Below are 21,609 nucleotides of genomic sequence, written 5' to 3' on the forward strand. Positions count from 1 at the left end.
TTGGTTAAAATTACGTCATTTTATTTTTTCCCTATCTTTACTCTTCCCTCAGTCTCTTCTCATATTTATTTAAACTCGCAGAATGTTGACTCACTGAATTGATTTTGCAATCCTCTGATGGAATTTAATCTGCCACTTGAAAAATATTCATATTACTCTAGCCCGAGCCATTGTGATCTGTTTCCCCTCTTTTTTTTGTTGTTGTTGTTAATTCTCACCGGAGAGTATTTTTCCATTGATTTTTTTTTTTTTTTTTTTTTTTTTTTTTAGAGAGAGAGTGGAAAAGTGAGGGGAAGACAGAGAAACATCAATATGAGAGAAACACATCGATTGGTTGCCTCCTGCACATGCCCTGGTTGGGGCCTAGGGTGGGGAGGAGCCTGCAACCAAGGTAGGTGCCCTTGACCAGAATCGAACCTGAGACCCTTTGGTCCGCAGGCCACGTTCTGTTCACAGAGCCAAACTGGCTCGGGCAGTTTCCCCCTTGTGACTAACGCATTTCCTGTCGGCATACAAACCTGCATTAATTTATCGATATTAAAAACTTCCTTGTCCCCGCATTCGTGTCCACCTACTGCTTCATTTCTGCTTCCTGTCACAACAAAACTTCTTAGAAATGTTGTTTATCCCCTCATTCCCTCATTCTGTTGGGCTTTCATCCTCACTAATCTACAGAAAGGGGTCTGGGAGATTCCCTGAGCGCTTCATCTTGTCACTGAGACTATTCTCAGTCTCCTTTCCTAGCTCCCCTTCCTTTCTTTGCTTCTAAATGTTAATGTCTTTTGGGCACAGTACTGGGACTCCTTTTCTCCACACTCTCATTACCCATCTATATGCTGATGATTCCTTTTTCTTTCCTTATCCATCCACTAGCCTTTTTCCCTCACCCCTAAAGCCAGTCCTGTCATTTCCACCTTCAGAATATATTTGAAATGCAGTTACTTTTCACTATCTCCACTGTTAAATTTTCTAGTCTACCATCTCTGGTCTGGATTAAGCAGTAGTAGCCTTTAGCTTTCACTCTTGCCCGTCCCAATTTTATTCTGTTCTCCACATAGCAGCCAGAGTGATCCTGTATAACTTCACATACTCACTAACCATTCTCTTGCCACTGTCCTTACCCCCCAAACACACACACACCTTCCATTGGCAGTCACGTAGTTTCTGTAACCTTCCAAGCCCTTTCCTACCTCAGGACCTTTACATTGCTGTTTCCTTGGCCTGGTGTACTTTCCCCCTTGTCCAGCTTTCTTTTTATCCCTTTGATAGCTGACGTTGAATGTCCCTTTTTGATGTTGTGTTTCCTTTCATTCAATCCAAAATAATCCTCTTTTTTGTCTCTCATACCACTTGGTTTACTTTTCCCTTAGTTACCAGTTATAATAATCCTATATAATAAATCCTATATAACAAAAGGATAATATGCAAATAGACCAAACAGCAGAACAACCGGAATGCCTGTGGCCCCTCGCCCTGGCTGGCCCTGCCCCCCAGTGGGCACCCCCACCCCTATTGGGGGCAGGGCCGGCCAGCAAACTGCCCATGGCCCCTCCCCCCAGCCGGCTCCGCCCCCGATTGGCCTTCCGCCCCACCACCCCTCAGCCCCTCCGCCCCTCTGCCCCAGCCAGCCCTCCCCCAATGGCCCCCATCGAGGCTGGCTGGCTGGACCCGGCCAGTGCATGAATTCGTGCACTGGGCCTCTCTCTCTCTCTCTCTCTCTCTCTCTCTCTCTCTCTCTCTATATATATATTTATATATATATAAAAGCCTAATATGCAAAGTGTCCCCTCTGGAGTTTGACCAACTGGGAGTTTAATCACTTGCTATGATGTGTGCTGACCACCAGGGGGTGTTGAGGAACGAAGGAAGGTCCTGGCTGTCAGCTGGCAGCTGCTAGGGACCCTACCTGTGCACGAATATCGTGTACTGTGCCTCTAGTAGTTTTATGTTTGTTGACTTATTTAATGCTGTGTCTCCCTCATGAGAGTGCAAGTCTATGAAGGCAGGGGCCAATGTCTATTCACTTAATGCTTAGCATGGCATCTGGCACAGATAGGCATTCAGCAAATTCTAGTTGACTGAAGTAATATGATAATACTTCATTAATTTAATAAATATAAATTAATTAGCTAGCTTCCTAATTGCTAGGCATATTGATTTTCTGATTTTTCTAAGTGAAATTGTTTGACTCAAGGGTTTTTTCTCTTATAGCATCCTCTCTTCCCAAGGAGTCTTTGACTTATGAGGCTAATCAAGAATTTTGAAGCTAGCAGTTTATGGGAAAGCTGAGTTTTTCTGAGGTAGACATGTGATTTGGGAATAGAAGGGCCCCTGAAATGGAAAGGTCTGAGGGCCTAACTCAGGGGTGGGCAAACTTTTTGACTCGAGGGCCACAATGGGTTCTTAAACTGGACCGGAGGGCCGGAACAAAAGCATGGATGGAGTGTTTGTGTGAACTAATATAAATTCAAAGTAAACATCATTACATAAAAGGGTACGGTCTTTTTTTTTTTTTTAGTTTTATTCATTTCAAACAGGGATCCGGCCCGCAGGCCGTAGTTTGCCAACGGCTGGCCTAGCTCCTAGTTCCTGTCTGGCCTCCAGCATGAGGTATGACTTCTGGCAGTGTTGTCTTTGGGATCTTCAGTAGAACCCTGAGTCTCTGAGAGGGCAAACATACTATACTTCTAGGACCTGGAGCAGCAGTGGGCAAACTACAGCCCGCGGGCCGGATCCGGCCTGTTTGAAATGAATAAAACTATTGGAAAAAAGACCGTACCCTTTTATGTAATGATGTTTACTTTGAATTTATAGTAGTTCACACAAACACTCCATCCATGCTTTTGTTCCGGCCCTCCGGTCCAGTTTAAGAATCCATTGTGGCCGAAACCGGTTTGGCTCAGTGGGTAGAGCGTCGGCCTGCGGACTGGGGGGTCCCAGGTTCGATTCCGATCAAGGGCATGTACCTGGGTTGCGGGCACATCCCCTGTGGGATGCGTGCAGGAGGCGGCTGATCGATGTTTCTCTCTCATCGATGTTTCTAACTCTCTATCTCTCTCCCCTCCTCTCTGTAAAAAAATCAATAAAATATATTTAAAAAAAAAAAAAAAAGAATCCATTGTGGCCCTCGAGTCAAAAAGTTTGCCCACCCCTGACCTGGAGCAAGAAGGCACGAATGGAAAACTCTGAATTATTACTAATATTTTTTTTTCAGTCACTGAGTAAATACCTACTGAGTGAATAATACATAATAGACACGAAATTTTTTTAAAGGTGAGGAATATTTATGCTTTTATTTGGTTGAACGACAGATGTTTTTCATTGTTAGAGAATTTAATATCCCTCTCATACTTGATAGAATTAATGGACAAATATATAGATTTGTGTTACAGTATAAATCATTTGACCTGGTGGAGGTCTATGGGACACTATATCCAGTTACTACACAATACACATTCTTTTTAGTGCACAGGGAATAGTCACAAAGATCTACAATTTTCTGGAACATCAAATAGTTCCCAGTACATTTCAAAGAATTGAAATAATATACACTATGTTCTCTGATCACAAAGGAATTAAATGAGACATCAGTAACGATTAAATATCCATAAAATTGCTAACTACGTGTGTTTTTTTTATTTAACTTATTGGGGTGATATTGGTTAATAAAATTATATAGGTTTCAGGTGTAATATTCTATAATACATCATTTGTGTATTCTGTGTTCACCACCCCAAGTCAAGTCTCCTTCCATCACCAGTTTGAATGATAGAATTTAAAAATAAAATCTTGAGCATCATTTGGAAACTTATTTTTCTCAGGTAAAAGGATACAGAAATTTCATAGCAAAATAAATATTTTTATACTATATATGTTATTTGCTCTTTGTTTGTTTAAGGCCTTGGGATTATTTATATACCTGGAAAGCTTTGTGTTCACTCTTTTATTATTGAACTTATTATACACTAGAGGCCCGGTGCACAAAAATTTGTGCACTGGAGGGGGGGGGGTCCCTCAGCCCGGCCTGTGCCCTCTCCCAGTCTGGGACCCCTTGGGAGATAACGACCTGCTGGCTTAGGCCTGCTCCCGGGTGGCAGAGGGCAGGCCCAATCCCTAGGTGCAGCCCCTGGTCGGGCTCAGAGCAGGGCCGATTGGGGTGTTGGGGTACTGCCCCTGTCATGCACAGAGCAGGGCAGATCGGGAGGTTGCGATGCCACCCTCAGTCACGCTCAGGGTAGGGCCGTTTGGGGGGTTGGGGCACCGCCCCCTGTCACTCAAGGCAGGGTCGATAGGGAGGTTGCGGCGCCACCCCCTGTCACGCACAGAGCAGGGCCAATCAGGGGGTTAGGGTGCTCCCCCCTGTCACGCACAGAGCAGGGCTGATCAAGGGGTTGAGGAGCTCCCCCCTGTCACTCACAGAGTAGGGCCGATAGGGGAGTTGGGGCACTGCCCCCTGTCACACACAGAGCAGGGCGGATCAGGGGGTTGGGACGCCACCCTCTATCACCCACAGAGCAGGGCTGATGGGGAGGTTATGGCTCTACCCCGTCACACACAGAGCAGGGCCCGTGGGGGGGCGGGGGTGTTGGTGCGCTGCCCTCTATCACCCACAGAGCAGGGCCGATCAGGGGGTTGGGCGCCGCCACTCTCACACTCAGGGCAGGGCTGATGGGGAGGTTATGGCTCTACCCCGTCACACACAGAGCAGGGCCCAAGGCCGGGGGGGGGGGGAGGGTTGGGGCACCGCACCCTGTCACACACAGAGCCACAGGGCGATCAGGGGGTTGGGGAGCTCCCCCCTATCAGGCACAGAGCAGGGCTGATCAGGGGGTTCGGGCGCCTTCCCCTGTCACGAACAGAGCAGGGCCGATAGGGAGGTTGTGGCCCCGCCCCCTGTCACACACAGAGCCGCAGGGCGATCTGGGGGTTTGGGCACTGCTCCCTGTCACGCTGATCCCGGTGCCGGGAGGCCTTGCGGCTCCGCTGATCCCGGTGCTGGGAGGCATATTACCCTTTTACTATATAGGATAGAGGCCTGGTGCACAGGTGGGGGGCGGCTGGTTTGCCCTGAAGGGTGTCCTGGATCAGGGTGGGGGTCCCCACTGGGGTGCCTGGCCAGCCTGGGTGAGGGGATGATGGCTGTTTGCAGCTGGTCACACACCCTTCAGGGTGGGGGTCCCCACTGGGGTGCCTGGCCAGTCTGGGTGAGGGGCTGTTTTCAGGCTGGTGGGCGACTGAAGCTCCCATCCTGTCCTTTCTTTCTTTCTTTCTTTCTTTCTTTCTTTCTTTCTTTCTTTCTTTCTTTCTTTCTTTCTTTTTTTTTTTCTGGGCCAGCTTTAGCTCTGGCTCCAGCTCTGAGGCCTCTGCTGCTGAAAGCAGGTATCTGGTTTGTTTGGGTTCCATAATCGAAACACTGTATCAACTCCAGCTCTGAGATGCTGGTGGGCTGAAAGCAGGTTTCTGGGGTTTTGTTTAGCTTTTATATTTGTTACAGTGTTTCAGACTGCAAGCTCAGAGGCCGGCAAGGCAGGTGGGGAACATTGGAGTCCTCCGTCACTGAAGCAAGCAAGCCTCGTGTTAGTTTCAAGCTGCCTGGCTGCTGGCCGCCATCTTGGCTGGCAGTTAATTTGCATATCGCCCTGATTAGCCAATGGGAAGGGTAGCGGTCATACGCTAATTACCATGTTTCTCTTTTATTAGGATAGTTACGAAAATGGATGGTATTTATTTCTGTACCACCTTTTTTTTTTTTTTTTAAATATATTTTATTGCTTTTTTACAGAGAGGAAGGGAGAGAGATAGTCAGAAACATCGATGAGAGAGAAACATCGATCAGCCGCCTCCTGCACATCCCCCACTGGGGATGTGCCCGCAACCCAGGTACATGCCCTTGACTGGAATCGAACCTGAACCCTTTTAGTCCGCAGGCCGACGCTCTATCCACTGAGCCAAACCGGTTTCGGCTGTACCACCTTTTTGAGATAGTGTCAGAATTTCCTTCATTGTATAGCTGGAAATACTGAGGTTTAAAGAAGTTAGCTAATAATGTAGGTCCTATAACACTTCAGTAACAGGACTGGAAAGAGGATATTTGTTTGTTAGCTCCCAAGGGAATGCTACAGGTGAAATCGTTCATGGACTGCCACCCAGTTTTCTTGGACCAGACTTTAGTTTTCCAGAACATGGACTTACATTGATGACATAGGTTGAACATAAGAGAATTTGAGCAATTCCATTCGTCATTGCTTTCATAAGAGTTAACGATGTGGCAATCAGTAGCATTGTTTGCATGGGCTTTTTGTGTGTGTTTCTAAGGAAAGTCTGCTAATAGATCATTTTGTTCTGTTTTTCAGAATTTGGTTTTACAAAGTAGTTGTTTACATTCATTAAGTTGACTCAGCAAGTTAAGCAAATTGTACAGGTTAAATTTCAAACAGCAAGTCAACTTCAGTCAGTTAATTCATTACTTAAGGAAATTAAGTGACTGCCTGCCTGTAAGTATAGATTTAGACAGTCTTTAAAATTCATTTGGAATATTTGCTTTAAACACCTGTAAATAAATTCAGTAATATTCTAAGTCTGATAAGAGAGTATGAAGTTTTCTGTAGATGGGCAGTTTCTAGAAGTCTGTATTCTTGTGAAAATATTACATAATACTGAAATGTTAACTATGGAGTAGACAATTCCTGCTCAGTAGGGATCAACAGCTTATAAATATGATTGACAGGTGTGCCAATTGATGGATTCTAGTTACCCTAAAAAACATTGGGGCAAAATGCATTTTATGTCCTCAGTTTTAAGTTATATTAATGTCTTTTTTTAACCTTATGCAATTCTTTAATTTTACATTTCCACTTTTCTCAACATGTTAACTTGAAAAGTTTCAAACCCATAGAACAGTTGCAAAAAGAGCACCACAATCACCTTTATATTCTTTACATAGTTAGCATTTGTTAACATTTTGATACATTTACTTTATCTCTGTTATGTGAGCACTAGAGGCCCAGTGCACGAAATTCGTGCACTGGGTTGGGTGTGTGTGTGTGTGTGTGTGTGTGTCCCCGTCCGTCAGTCCCTTAGCCTGGCCTGCACTCTCTTGCAGTCCAGGACCACTTGTTCCTTACCACCCGCCTGCTCGTTGCTCCTTACTGCTTGGCTTGCTTCTCTTTAGCACTGCTGTGGAGGCAGGAGAGGCTTCTGCTACCACCGCTGTGCTCGCCAGCCATGAGCCCGGCTCTGGCTGAGTGGTGCTTCCCCTGTGGAAGCGTGCTGATCACCAGGGGGCAGTTCCTGCATTGAGTGTCTGTCTCCTGGTGGTCAGTGTGCGTCATAGCGACTGGTTGTTCTGCCGGTCATTCCACCGTTCAGTCATTTTGCATATTAGGCTTTTATTATATAGGATGTTTTCTCTTTCCCTCCCTCTCTCCCTCCTCATTCTCCTATGTAAATATAATACCATTATCATATGCAGGGAATTGAGCACTGATATAATTACTATTATTAAAATACAATCTATATGCCTGGCTGCGGTGGCTCAGTGGTTCAGTGTTGACCTATGAAGCAGGAGGTCATGACTCGATTCCCAGTCAGGGCACATGCCTGGATTGTGGGTTCGATCCCCAGTGTGGGGTGTGCAGGAGACAACCGATCAATGATTCTCATAATTGATGTTTCTATCTCTTTTTCCCTCTCCCTTCCTCTCTGAAATCAATAAAAATATATTTAAAAAATATGTAGTCTCTATTCACATTTCTCTAGTTGTCCCAATAATGTTTGTTTTATCTGTATTTTTTTTTTAAATCGAACCTGGGACCCTTCAGTCTGCAGGCGGATGCTCTATCCACTAAGCCAAACCAGCTAGGGCTAGCTGTTTTTTAAAAACCAATTTAGTATCCAGTCAAGAATCACACATTGTGTTTTGTTGTCATGTTTCTTTAATCTTCTTTACTCTAAAAATAGTTTCCTAGCCTTTTTGTGTGTGATATTGGTATTGTGACAAATGACATTGATGTTTAAAACTTTTAGAAATATATATATTTTTATTGATTTTAGAGAGGAAGGGAGAGAGGGAGAGAGAAACAGAAACATCAGTGATGAGAATCATTAATAATTGATCGGCTGCCTCCTGCACACCCCACACTGGGGATGAAGGCTGCACCCCAGGCATGTGCCCTAACCGGAAATTGAACTGTGACCTCCTGGTTTATAGGTTGATGCTCAACCACTGAGCCACACCGGCCTGTTGTTTTGAAGTCTATTCCTCAGTTTGGATTTGTTTAAATATATCTTCATGGCTAGATTCAACTTAAACAATTTTTGACAGGATTGCTATAGGGATGTGTCTTTCTCAGTGAATCACATCATCGTTATTGGTGCTGTTAAATAGGACAGCTTGGTTAAGTTGATATTTGTTAAATCTCACTATATCCTCTTCCCTACAACTTGCAACTTAATGGTGGTTACAATAACTTCTTCAGAAAAAAAAAAGCCTTAAAAGTTTTCTCAGTACATAGTTCATTTAGGACTTCATAAAAGGTAGATATTATACACTCATTGACAATTTATTGACTAAAGGAATGCTTAACATATATTAGCATTTACTCTATTAGTTGAGTTTAAAAACATTATCTTACTAGTAAAAGAATTGAGTAAATCAGCTTCTTCCAGCCAGAGTCTGCAGGATACAGTACCTGTTTAAGCATCCATTGTGCTACTGGTACCAAAACCAGAGGTTCATTAAAAAAACATGAAAGAGGGTTTCTGTCCTTTGGATATTGGTTCTAGAATAGGCTGATGATGTTTTTGGATTCTTGCATTACAATATTGATTTGGGTAATGAGGCAATAACTTGAAAGAGCCAGGAACAGATTTCCCAGGGCATAGACTATTTTGCATAACAGGAGGGGCCATGATTTGGAAATGAAGTTGTAACAGTGGCACCTGGGATGGATCCATTACCCTTGAGGGAAAATAACAGTTGTATTTTTCCCCAGTCCAGTTTGTTCCAGGCAGGGATGCCTTAGTTGCTGTGTATTTTAGGGCACACAGGGATTAGTAACTCAATTTCAAGCAAAGATAGGGCTGACTTCCTGACTAAGTAGGCAATGATGACATATGATTTGATTTGTCATTTTCAATTTTAAAAGAACCATATCACATATCCTGATTATGCATTGTCCTTCCTGTGTTCCATTCCTTTTAAATCTGATACTCTTTGTGACCTCAGTGTAGTAGTGGTCATTTGGGCCAAGCAGCACTTTGTGAAGTCTCAGCTATTTGTTGAATGACTAGTAGCATTTGGTAAGCTTCACATGCTCGTTTGATTACAGTGCTAACATCACTGTGCCGATGACCAAGGCCTAAGTCAGATCCTTGTGTTAACTGCCGACTAGTTTTACTTATTGGCTGGGGAAATCACCCATTTGTTTGACCCGTGTTTTTGAAATTTTGTATCATCATTTTCATTATATAGCCTCACTCCTGGCTTAAGAACTTACAGTAGTTTTTGTTGCACATTATGTCAAGCCCAAACTCCTTCCTGAAGTTTTAGGATTCTGCATTACTGGTTTTCATTTGTACAGTCCAGTCTTACTTTTCACAATTCCATAATTATTGTCCACTTCAGTTAAGCTTACTACTGTGTGACCTTAAGCAAGTTTTAAAATCTTTGAGCCTCAGTTGAATCTATAAAGGAGAAATAATAGCTCCTATATCACAGGGTTTTTAATGAGAATTAAGTGAAATAACATTTGTATTTTTAAAATAATAACCTCCACTTAGGGAGATCTTAATAAGTACCAGAAGTGTGCTATACTTCTAAAATTTGTTGTCTCTTTGCATTCTTATCATAGCTTTATGGGGTAGGATGAAGTGGTGGTGGTGGTGGTAGTAGCACAGGTAGGTAGTGGTGATAATAGATGGCATGAGGTACCTCTGTTCTAGGTACTTTACATATTTCTATTTAGTCCTGTTAAACAATCTTATGGGGTTGGTACTATAATTGCTATTTTATAGATGAGGAAATTTAAGCAGAGAGAGGTTCAATAACGTGCCTAAGTTTGTAATGTACATAGTAAATGTACAGTGGAGCTGCACTTTTAGGTACCAGTTTATCCCCATTTTTTTTCTTTCTTTTTTTTTTTGGTCTATTTGTTTTAGATGAGGAAACTTAGAGGGGTTGATTGACTCACTAAAACTCATATACCTTGTAAGTAGCTGGGCCATAATATGAACCCAAATTTGTCTGATTTTAAAACTGTGTTTATAATTATTATACTAGACTTTCTTTAGATTATCAAAAACAATAAATACTTTCTATTGTATCATAGAATGGATCAGTTTAATGCAAGTCACATTGCTGTGCTCATTCATAAATGAAAGATGACTTTTTGCCTTGACTGATACACAAGGGTGCCAGGCTTTTGACCTCTGCTTGACACATGAACTGTAGAAGATGAACATCTTTGTTGTAGTTTTGTCGATATCTGTCAAGATCTCTGACATTGCTGGAATTCCCAGTGGTGATGCTAGTGTTAAGGATCCCATTTCTGGCGATTCAGCAGGAGGACTTGGGCTGCCCAAGATGTCAATAGCTGATGGAAGGCAGATGGTACTGGGAAGAGGCCGTGGCTGTGGGATGAGAAGCACCGTTTCTCCAGATGATTTTAGCACCCTCACACTGTTTATTGATCCTACCCCCAGTGTTCTTCCTGTAACTAACTTCCCCCTGATGTTTGATTTCTCTTAACTTTTGCCTACATAGACTAGGGATAAGAGTATTTTAATCCCCTACCTGGTGATGGATGTGTGGTATACAGTGGCTGTAAAAAGGAAGGTATGCTCTAAAATTGTCCATTATCAGCTAAACCAAGGGCATTTCTCCAAAAAGTTGTAGTCCCTAAATTCCTGAACTGGACTACTGAATTTTTAAAAAAATAATTAATTTTTTAAATCCTTACCCTAGGAGATATATATATATATTTTTTTTTAGAGTGAAAGGAAGGAGGGAATGAGAAGGGAGGGAGGGAGGGGGGGGGAGGGGGGGAGGGAGGGAGGGAGGGAGATAGGGAGAGAGAGAGAGAGAGAGAGAGAGAGAGAGAGAGAGAGAGAGAAAGAAGAGAAGAGGAGAGGAGAGAGAAACATCAGTGTGAGAGAGATACATCTACTGGTTGCCTCCTGCACCCAACTGAGGTTGGGGATCCAACCTGCAACTGAGATACATACCCTTGACTGGGAATTGAACCTGCGACCCTTTGGTCCTTGGGCCAATGCTCTAATCACTGAGTCATACCTGCCAGGGCTGGACTACTGAATTTTGACAGAGGAATTATTACATAGATATTTAATTCACACAAAATGATTTAAACCCAGACTATGATAATTAACTTTTCTTTTGCAGGAAGGATGCCAATTCTGCACTGCTCAGTAACTATGAGGTAAGTAGCTTTGAAGTATTTTCCTCTTTGATAGTTTTGTTCTTTGCTTTTGAAGATTATTGAATTAACTGTAGTTAGAAATGACTGAATTAATTTGGATTTTCCACTTTAAAATATGACAGACGGCACTATCTGGTGGACCTTGTAATATCCCAAGCTTGGTAAATTACATTAATTCAGGAAAACTGAGAAGACTTTAGTGTACAGTAGGCAATCTTCCCCAAATCTGAAAATTTTAGATCTTTATATGGAAGGCTTCATGAAGAGTGGAAGCATCTATTTTGGAACTCTTTCTATCAGCAAAAGCTTCTATTAAAATATGTATGCTTTTTTCTTAATTACCACTCTTTACTTATAAAATACTTCTATGTCATTATTTTGATCCTCACAGTAGTCTCATAAATATTAAAATCTTCATTTTGAAAGTGAGAGCTTAGTTGACTCACCATTATCATTAATGCTTTAGTAAGAACTAACAGATTGGGGATTTTGGGGCTGAAGGGTTGTTGGGTTGTTGGGGAAAGGGAGGAAAGAAGGAAAGAGGTTGGTGAGAGGGGGGAGGATATAACATTATTTTGCCTACCTTCCATTTGCCTGGATCATGTTTGGCACTAGTAAAATCATCTGATAGGTTAATTCCCGGTGTAGAAAGAGCCCTTCATACATATATTCATTTTCTATTTTTCATATGTCAGAGTCTAAACCAGCCGTGGACAAACTACGGCCCGCGGGCCGGATTCGGCCCGTTTGAAATGAATAAAACTAAAAAAAAAAATGACCGTACCCTTTTATGTAATGATGTTTACTTTGTTTTTTTTTGTTTTTTTTTTTTAAATATATTTTATTGATTTTTTACAGAGAGGAAGGGAGAGGGATAGAGAGTTAGAAACATTGATGAGAGAGAAACATCGACCAGCTGCCTCCTGCACACCTCCTACTGGGGATGTGCCCGCAACCAAGGTACATGCCCTTGACCAGAATCGAACCTGGGACCCTTGAGTCCGCAGGCCAACGCTCTATCCACTGAGCCAAACCGGTTAGGGCAATGATGTTTACTTTGAATTTATATTAGTTCACACAAACACTCCATCCATGCTTTTGTTCCGGCCCTCCGGTCCAGTTTAAGAACCCATTGTGGCCCTCGAGTCAAAAAGTTTGCCCACCCCTGGTCTAAACTCATAAAGACTTGTAGGAGACTTGGGTCTCGACTTTGTGATATACTAGTATATAGAAGGTAGTTGAATTAAGACAGTTGGCCATATTCCTCTCGTCCCAAAGATTCATCTTAAATGGTTGCTGCTCATAACAGGAAGAAATGGTTGTTGGTTAAGCCATTGGCTTTTAGGAATTTCCTTTTCCAGTTTGGACTGGTAAGTGTTTGGGTGTTTTATCCATTGGAGAAATATTGATTGCCTTAATTGGGTCTCATGGCACTATTTCTGAAAATGACAGGCAGGCAAGGAGTTGCATTGTATCTAGTAATGGTCTATGAATCTGTGAACCTGTAATACTTCCCTGAATTTTCTGTATAATCTCTAAAACAGGAGAGAGTTATACGCCCCACACCCTTCTTAACACTAATACACATGTTTTTCCCCTTATGGGGAAAGTTACTTATTAAGTCCTATAGCATTTTTCCCTCCCTGCCCACCCCCCCCTTTTTTTGTTAATCCTCACCTGAGGATATTTTCCCCATTGATTTTTACAAAGAGTGGAATGGGAGGAAGGGAGGGAGGAAGAGAGAGAGAGAAACTGAGGGAGAGAGGGAGAGAGAAAAAGGCAGGGAGAGAAGAAGACGGAGGGAGGGAGGAGAGAGGAGAGAGAGGAGAGAGAAAAACAGCGACAAATCTGTAACCCAAGCACGTGCCCTTGACCAGAAATCGAACTTAAGACAACTCAGTGTGCAGACTCACACTCTAACCACCGAGCAACACCAGCCAGGGCCCCCTCTCCCCCGTTTTTTGTAAACTATATTTTGGCACTTGCCCAAAGTAAAGTATACTAGATTTTCATATTAGAGAGGTAGGATCCATTTATTTTTTATTTTTTAAAAAATTGATTTTAGAGAGGAAGGGAGAAGGAGTGCAAGAGAGAAACATCAATGATGAGAGAGAATCATTGATTGGCTACCTCCTGCATGTCCCACACTGGGGATCAAGCCCGCAACCAGGGCATGTGCCCTGACTGGGAATTGAATTGTGACCTCCTGGTTCATAGGTTGACGCTCAACCACTGAGCCACGCTGGCTGGGCTAGAATCTGTTTTTTTAAAAAATTATTTATTTTAGCCCTGACTGGTTTGGCTCAGTGGTTAAAGCGTCGGCCTGCGGACTGAAGGGTCCCAGGTTCTATTCTGGTCAAGGGAATATACGTTGGCTGCAGGTACATCCCCAGTGGGGGGTGTGTAGGAGGCAGCTGATAGATGTTTCTCTCTCATCGATGTTTCTAGCTCTCTATCCCTCTCCCTTCCTCTCTGTGAAAAATCAATAAAATATATTTTTAAAAAATTACTTATTTTAGTAAAATTTACTTTTGTTTTATTTTTATTTTTTTAATATATTTTATTGATTTTTTACAGAGAGGAAGGGAGAGGAATAGAGTTAGAAACATCGATGAGAGAGAATCATCTATCAGCTGCCTCCCGCACACCCCACACTGGGGATGTGCCTGCAACCAAGGTACATGCCCTTGACCGGAACCGAACCTGGGACCCTTCAGTCCACAGGCTGACGCTCTCTCCACTGAGCCAAACCGGCTGGGTAAAATTTACTTTTAAATACTCAAAATATTTTTGAGATCAGAAGTATGGTATATATTGGTAGGAAACATTTGAAATATTTTTTTTAAAATATATTTTATTGATTTTTTTACAGGGAGGAAGGGAGAGAGATAGAGAGAGTTAGAAACATCGATGTGAGAGAAACATCGATCAGCTGCTTCCTGCACATCTCCTATTGGGGATGTGCCCGCAACCCAGGTACATGCCCTTGACCGGAATCGAACCTGGGACCCTTCAGTCCGCAGGCCAATGCTCTATCCACTGAGCCAAACCGGTTTCGGCATGAAATATTTTAAGTAAACTAATGAATTTGAATTATTTGACTTAGATAAAAATATTTTTTAAAGGTCACATATTTCTTGGATTCATATTTGCTCTAATGTAAGAGTTGGGGTGTACTATTTTATCGTCAAAATCAATGACCTTGGAATAGATATATTTCTCAAACTCTAATTTAAAAATCTTTTGTATATCTCTTCCTAGGTGTTCCAGTTACTAACTGATTTGAAAGAACAGCGTAAAGAGAGTGGAAAGAATAAACACAGTACTGGACAACAGAACTTGAATACTATCACCTATGAAGTAAGCCTAGGCTTCTGGAGGGTCTACCTGAACTGTCTTTGGGGAGGGTTTGTTTATTCTTCTAATGATTAGCCACCAAATCAAGTTTGCCTATTATCTGATTTGAATAGTTGTACTATAATCCTGTTGTTATTCTGTTTATAAAAGTGCAAAGAGTTTGGCCAATTGCCAGGGTTAGCCAACTATAAAATTAGAGGAATAGTCTATAAGACCGCGCTCACTTTTAATACCAATTTCAATTCAGGGATCCCAAGACCACCCTCAGATTTAGTAATTGTCTAGAAGTATTCACAACTCACTGAATGCTATCATATTCTAGGTTACTGTTTATTACAGGGAAAGAGTACAGAGTAAAATTGGTCAAGGGAAGAAGCAAGTAAGGCAGATTCCAAGAGAAATATCTAATACAGAATGTTGTTCTCTTAATGTGGTTATGTGACAGTATGCACAGAATATTGTACCAATAAACCAGGGAAGCTCAGCTGAGCTTCAGTGTCTGAAGATTTTATTGGGGCTCTATTACATAGGCATGATTGAATAATTAATTGCCCATGTAGCTCCTGTATGACCCAAAGCTCCTATCCTAAGTCACATTGTTGAGACTATCCAATATGATTTAAGGCCTGAGACAAAGATACTTCTATAAGCTATAACATTCCAAAGAGTCTGGAGATTACCTCCCAGAAGCTGAGGTCAAAGGCCAGATTTGGGCAATGTCAAATTCTTTATTATACACAAAGTAATACTTACTATTCTAGAAAATTTAGAATGTACCAAAAAGTATAAAGAAGACAGAAAAAGTAATTCATAATCTTGATCTAGTGGACATTTTGCTACATTCTCTCCCAACCTTATGCTTTGTCTTTAAAAAAGAAAGTTTAAGCCATTGTATTTGTTATAGGAGATGTTTGATTTTTTTTTTTAATTCTCACCTGAGGATATTTTTCTATTGATTTTTAGAGAGTGGAAGAGAGAGGGAAAGACAGAAACATCGATGTGAGAGAAGAAACACATTGATTGGTTGCCTCCTGTGCAAGCGCTGACCACTGCCCAGGGTTGGGAGGAACATGCAACTGAGGTACATGCCCTGGGACCCTTTGGTCCGCAGGCCAACGATGTATCCACTGAGCAAAACCGGCTAGGGCGGTGATGTTTGAATCTGTCATTTTAATTTGTTATCTTGCTATTTCCTTCCAGTTCTGATTTTGTCTATAAAGGATTTAATTTCTTTTCTTTCTTTCTTTTTTTTTTTTTTTAATATATTTTATTGATTTTTTACAGAGAGGAAGGGGGAGAGAGAGAGAGAGAGACTCAGAAACATCGATGAGAGAGAAACATCGATCAGCTGCCTCCTGCACATCCCCCACCGGGGGTGTGCCCGCAACCCAGGTACATGCCCTTGACTGGAATCGAACCTGGGACCTTTCAGTCCGCAGGCCGACGCTCTATCCACTGAGCCAAACCGGTTTTTTTAATTTTTCTTTTCAAAGATAAGAAATTTGAATTAAGCTTATCATAATCCCTTTTAAGGAAAATAAGGAGGTTAGCACTTTTGTCACTATCCCTCCTTATTCACTTTTGTTCATTTAATCATGTATTTAAAATCCTATCATTCATTCATGTTCTTTTACATTATATAGTTCATACCTTTCTTTTATTTCTTTTTTTTAAATATTTTTTATTGATTTCAGAGAGGAAGGGAGAGGGAGAGGGAGTTAGAAACATCAATGATGAGAGAGAATCATTGATTGGCTGCCTCCTGCTCACCCCCCCACCAGGGATTAAGCCCGAAACTGGGGCATGTGCCCTGGACCGGAATCGAACCTGGGACCCTTGAGTCCACAGGTTGACACTCTATCCAGTGAGCCAAACCAGCTAGGGCTAGTTCATACCTTTCAAAGAAAAAAAAATATATATGTTGGCAATTTTTTTTATAAACTAATTAAAAAAAACTACTAAGTACTTTTTTTTTAATCCTCACCTGTGGATATTTTTCCATTGATTTTGAGAGAGAGAGGAAGAGAAAGGGAAAGACAGAAACATCAGTGTGAGAGAAACACATGGATAGGTTGCCTCCTACACACACCTTGACCAGGGCCCAGGCCTGGGAGGAGCCTGCAACCGAGCTATATGCCCTTGACCAGAATGGAACCTGGGACCCTTTGGTCCGAAGGCTGACGCTCTATCCACTGAGCCAAACTGGCAAGGGCAACTACTATGTACTTTTAACTACACATTTAAGCAGTTTAAGCTCATTGCCACTCCTTAAGTTCTTGCTTTTAATACGTGGTGCCTTAAGAAAACTTTCTGTGGGACTAAATGTTTTGAGATGTTTTATACCTGAGAATATATTTCTAGTGTGTTTTTAAAAAATATTTTATTTTGAGAGTATGTTTTTTTTTGTTTTTTTTGTTTTGTTTTGTTTTTTTTAAATATATTTTATTGATTTTTTACAGAGAGGAAGAGAGAGAGATAGGGAGTTAGAAACATCGATGAGAGAGAAACATCGATCAGCTGCCTCCTGCACATCCCCCACTGGGGAAGTGCCCGCAACCCAGGTACATGCCCTTGACCGGTATCGAACCTGGGACCTTTTAGTCCGCAGGCCGACGCTCTATCCACTGAGCCAAACCGGCTTCGGCGAGAGAGAGAGAGAGAGAGAGAGAGAGAGAGAGAGAGAGAGAGTATGTTTATTAAAACTGGGAATAGTGAAACACAGGAAGGGCTCAGGATAGAAGAAGCAATAGGAGAAAGCCTATGTGGGGCTACTTCGGCTCACTGAAAATTCATAGAAAAAGAGGCCTTGGAGACAGGGTCAGGGAGTTAGCTGAGGACATCTGCCCTTTCCCATTGCTACACTGGTTGCAAATCTCATGGGGGCTCTTAGAGTTTTGCCTGAGAGGGAAGAAAGGCATGGATGGGTGTGCTCCCAGGAGGGAGTTCTTAATGTGAATGACAATTCATTTGAATATGGAGCTCTTGGGTTCAACTATTATTTTGTAGGTCTCTATACAAAGTACTTGATCTGTTAGTATTCGTTGTTATGGAGGAGTGTGTGACTAACCTGATGTTTGTACTTTTTGTTGTTGTTGTTAATCGTCACTTGATGATATTTTTTCCATTGGTTTTTAGAGAGAGTGGAAGGGAAGCAGGGAGGGGGAGAGAGAGAAATATTGATGTGAGAGACACACATTGATTGGTTGCCTCTTGCAAGCCCAACAGGGCCTAGGGATTGAACCTGCAACCCAGGTATGTACCCTTGACCAGGCATCGAACCTGAGACCCTTTGGTGTACAGACTGATACACTAACCACTGTGCGACATGGGCCAGGGCTCTCCTTAATCTTTTGCCTATTAATTTTAGCATTCATTGGTGGGTCTTTGCTGCAGTAATTATTACTATGGTGGAGCTGCCTAATAGTGATTTGTTTACCTCATTTCTTTTATGTTTAATGGTTAGAATTCTTATATAAGAAATGGCTGATATTTCTCATCAATTTATTTATTCAGTCATTTATATCCCTATGGATTATTGGCTATTTATTTTATTCTTTGAGTTTCCTGTATTTAAAAAATTGTCTGAAATATAATGCAATTGACAGATTAAATTTTTTCTTCTTTTTAGGATCAGAAAAGTTTTCTTCTGAAATTTCATTATTCTTTTTGTTTTAGCTACTGGTTTACTTTTTGAGGAATTCCTATTATATGAAGATGGACTCTCCTGAAGGCATTTGTTTTACAGAAGATTTTTGAAACAGAATTGTAGAATACTAAATTATTTCTCATTCAGATTGGCTTTTTCCTTTTTTTTTGTAGACATTAAAATACATATCAAAAACACCATGCAGTCATCAGAGTCCTGAGATTGTCAGGGAATTTCTCACAGCAATGAAAAGCCACAAGTTGACCAAGTAAGTAAAAATTATCTTGAGGAGGAAGAATGGCTCACAATGAAAATAACTTACAAAAGCCCCCTCAGAAACTGTGTATTTATATTTAGTTGGGCCTTGAATTCTAATTAACACTCAGTGTGTTCTTTTTATTTTATTTTTATATATTTATTGATTTTATTGATTTTTTTTACAGAGAGGAAGGGAGAAGGATAGAGAGTTAGAAACATCCATCAGCTGCCTCCTGCACACCCCCTACTGGGGATGTGCCCACAGCCAAGCTACACGCCCTTGACCGGAATTGAACCTGGGACCCTTCATTCCACAGGCTGACCCTCTGTCCACTGAGCCAAACCAGTTAGGTCAGTGTATTCTTTTTTTAAAAAATTGATTTGAGAGAGAGAGAGAGAGAGAGAGAGAGAGAGAGAGAGAGAGAGAGAGAGAGAGAAACATTGATTTATTGTACCACTTATTTATGCGTTCATTGGTTGATTCTTTTGTGTGTGTGTGTGTGTGTGTGTGTGTGTGTGTGTGTGTGTGTGTGTTAATCTTCACCTGAGGATATTTTTCCATTGATTTCTAGAGAGGGTGGAAGGGAGGGAGACAGAAACATCAATGTGAGAGAGATAAATTAATTGGTTGCCTCTTGCACATGCCCTGACTGGGGCTGGGTTTCAAGCAACTGGATAGGGCTTCATTGGTTGATTTTTATATGTGCCCTGACCAGAGATCAAAACTGCAACCTTGGCATATCGGGATGACGTCCTTACCAACTGAGCTACTCAGTCAGGGCCTCAATATGCTCTTTTAAAGTAGTATTATGGTATTGGAGATGAGACAACTGAGAATTCAATATAGGGATCCTTCTAGAGCCAGCAATAGAAAATAGTGGGGGTTTTTAATCTCAAAAAAGTTTTTTGGAGTCCTAGTTCTATGATCTGGCCCATTACCCCTGTTAGTATTCAGACCAAATTGATTGAAAAATGGGGTTCACAAATTAAACTGCTTTCTATAAAATTTATCAATTAAGGCATTTGACATCTGTGTTTTGGCTTGGGGCAAAATGGCTTGATAATATTCTGTCTGCTCTTCTAGTGCCCAGTTATTTTTCTTGGTGGCTTTCTTGAATAAGATAGGCTTGTAGGACTTAAAAACAATAATTAGGCCCTAGGTGGTTTGGCTCAGTGGATAGAGCATTGGCTTGTGTGGACTAAAGGGTTCCAGGGTCCCAGGTTCCATCCCGGTCAAGGGCACATGCCTGGGTTGTGGGCTCAATCCCCAGTAGGGGGCATGCAGGAGGCAGCGATCAATGATTCTCTCTCTTCCTTCCTCTCTGAAATCAATAAAAATGTATTTAAAAAATAGTAATAATTAGATCAAGCCTGACTGGTGTGGCTCAGTGGTTGAGCATTAACCTATGAACCAGGAGGTCATGGCTCAATTACCGATTGAGGCACATGGCCGGGTTGTGGGCTTGATTCCTAGTTGGGGGTGTGCAGGAGGCAGCCGATCGATGATGTTTCTATCTCTCTCTCCCCCTCTCCTTTCCTCTCTGAAATAAATAAAAATATATTTAAAAAACATTAAAAAGGAATTAGATCAGGATTTTACATGAGAAGAAAACTACCCTTAGTCTTTTAGAATTAATACCAGAGCTGATACATTTCAAAAGTGTTTGTCATTTCATTTAGGATAATAAAAAATTTTCTTTTGGAGGAACCATTTGGCTCACAGCACAGTTGATAAACTATCAATAAACTAAGTGCACTTTTCCTCTTGCCTCTCTTTTCCAAATGAACTCCGAAGACAAATATATTTCAAATGTGTGTACATATATGTGTGTGTGTGAGTGTGTATGTATAGTTTGTCTTGTTTTCAGTTGTAAAATATATAGAATATTAAGTTTATCATCTTAGCCCTGGCCGGGTAGCTCATACATTGAAATAGTATTTAGTGGTTTTTTAACATTTACTTTCTATATTTCAAGGAATTTAAGAGTACAAAAATAGTCTTTTATGTTTCCCCAGAATTTTACCATTTCTTTTGCTCTTCATTTATTCCTGAAGTTTTATGTTTACTTTTTACTATGTACTTCATTCAGCCTGAAGAACTTCCTTTAGCACTTCTTTTAGAACATGGCTGCAGATTTTCTTTCAACAGAGAACGTTGTTATTTTCTTGAATTGCTGAAGGATAATTTCAGTGTGTTGAGGATCTTTCTTTCAGTGCTTTAATGATGTTATAAAGTGGCTTCTGACTGCCATAGTTTCTGATGAATAATCTTTAATCGTGCAAATATGTAATATGTTGTTTTCTTCAGACTGCTTTTTTTTTTTTTAAATATATTTTATTGATTTTTTTTTTTACAGCGAGGAAGGGAGAGGGATAGAGAGTTAGGAACATCAAGAGAGAGAAACATCGATCAGCTGCCTCCTGCACACTCCCTACTGGGGATGTGCCCGCAACCAAGGGACATGCCCTTGACCGGAATCAAACCTGGGACGTTTCAGTCTGCAGGCCGACACTCTATCCACTGAGCCAAACCGGTTAGGGCCCTCAGACTGCTTTTAATATTTTTTCTTGTCTTTGGTCTTCTGAAATTTGATTTTTTAAAAATTTTATTTTTGCTGAACTTCTTAAGTATATAAATTTCTATTTCTTACCAAATTTGTGAAGTCTAGGTCCATTGTTTCTTGAAATATTTGTTCTGCTTTAATCCCATTCTCCTTTCTTTCCAAGCTCCAAAGGTACAGCTCTTAGAACTTTGATAATTTTTCTACTGGTCCCCAAGGGTCTGTTCTCTCTCTCTCCCTTTTTTTGTTTAAATATATATTTTTATTGATTTCAGAGAGGAAAGGAGAGGAGTGGGAGAGAGAGAGAATCATCAATGATGAGAGAGAATCATTGATTGGCTGCCTCCTGCAC

General features: G+C 41.3%; 1 protein-coding gene across 5 annotated transcripts in view; it reads left to right on the forward strand.

Moving 5' to 3' along the window:
• The window catches only part of CRCP (CGRP receptor component), a 38,361-nt gene that overhangs the window by 1,538 nt on the left and 15,214 nt on the right, over positions 1–21,609 (forward strand). For 2 of the 5 annotated variants that reach the window (XM_059693387.1, XM_059693386.1), the window contains exons 2-4: positions 11,399–11,435; positions 14,697–14,795; positions 18,612–18,706. The exons of 1 other annotated variant lie outside the window; for it this stretch is intronic. In XM_059693387.1, the coding sequence (XP_059549370.1) occupies positions 11,399–11,435; positions 14,697–14,795; positions 18,612–18,706 (231 nt within the window). Of the gene's footprint in view, positions 1–11,398; positions 11,436–14,696; positions 14,796–15,779; positions 15,874–18,611; positions 18,707–21,609 lie in introns of those variants that run through there. 2 more of the 5 variants (XM_059693392.1, XM_059693388.1) reach the window with 2 other exon arrangements.

The sequence above is a fragment of the Myotis daubentonii genome, chromosome 4 (assembly GCF_963259705.1).
Source record: "Myotis daubentonii chromosome 4, mMyoDau2.1, whole genome shotgun sequence".
NCBI lineage: Eukaryota > Metazoa > Chordata > Mammalia > Chiroptera > Vespertilionidae > Myotis > Myotis daubentonii.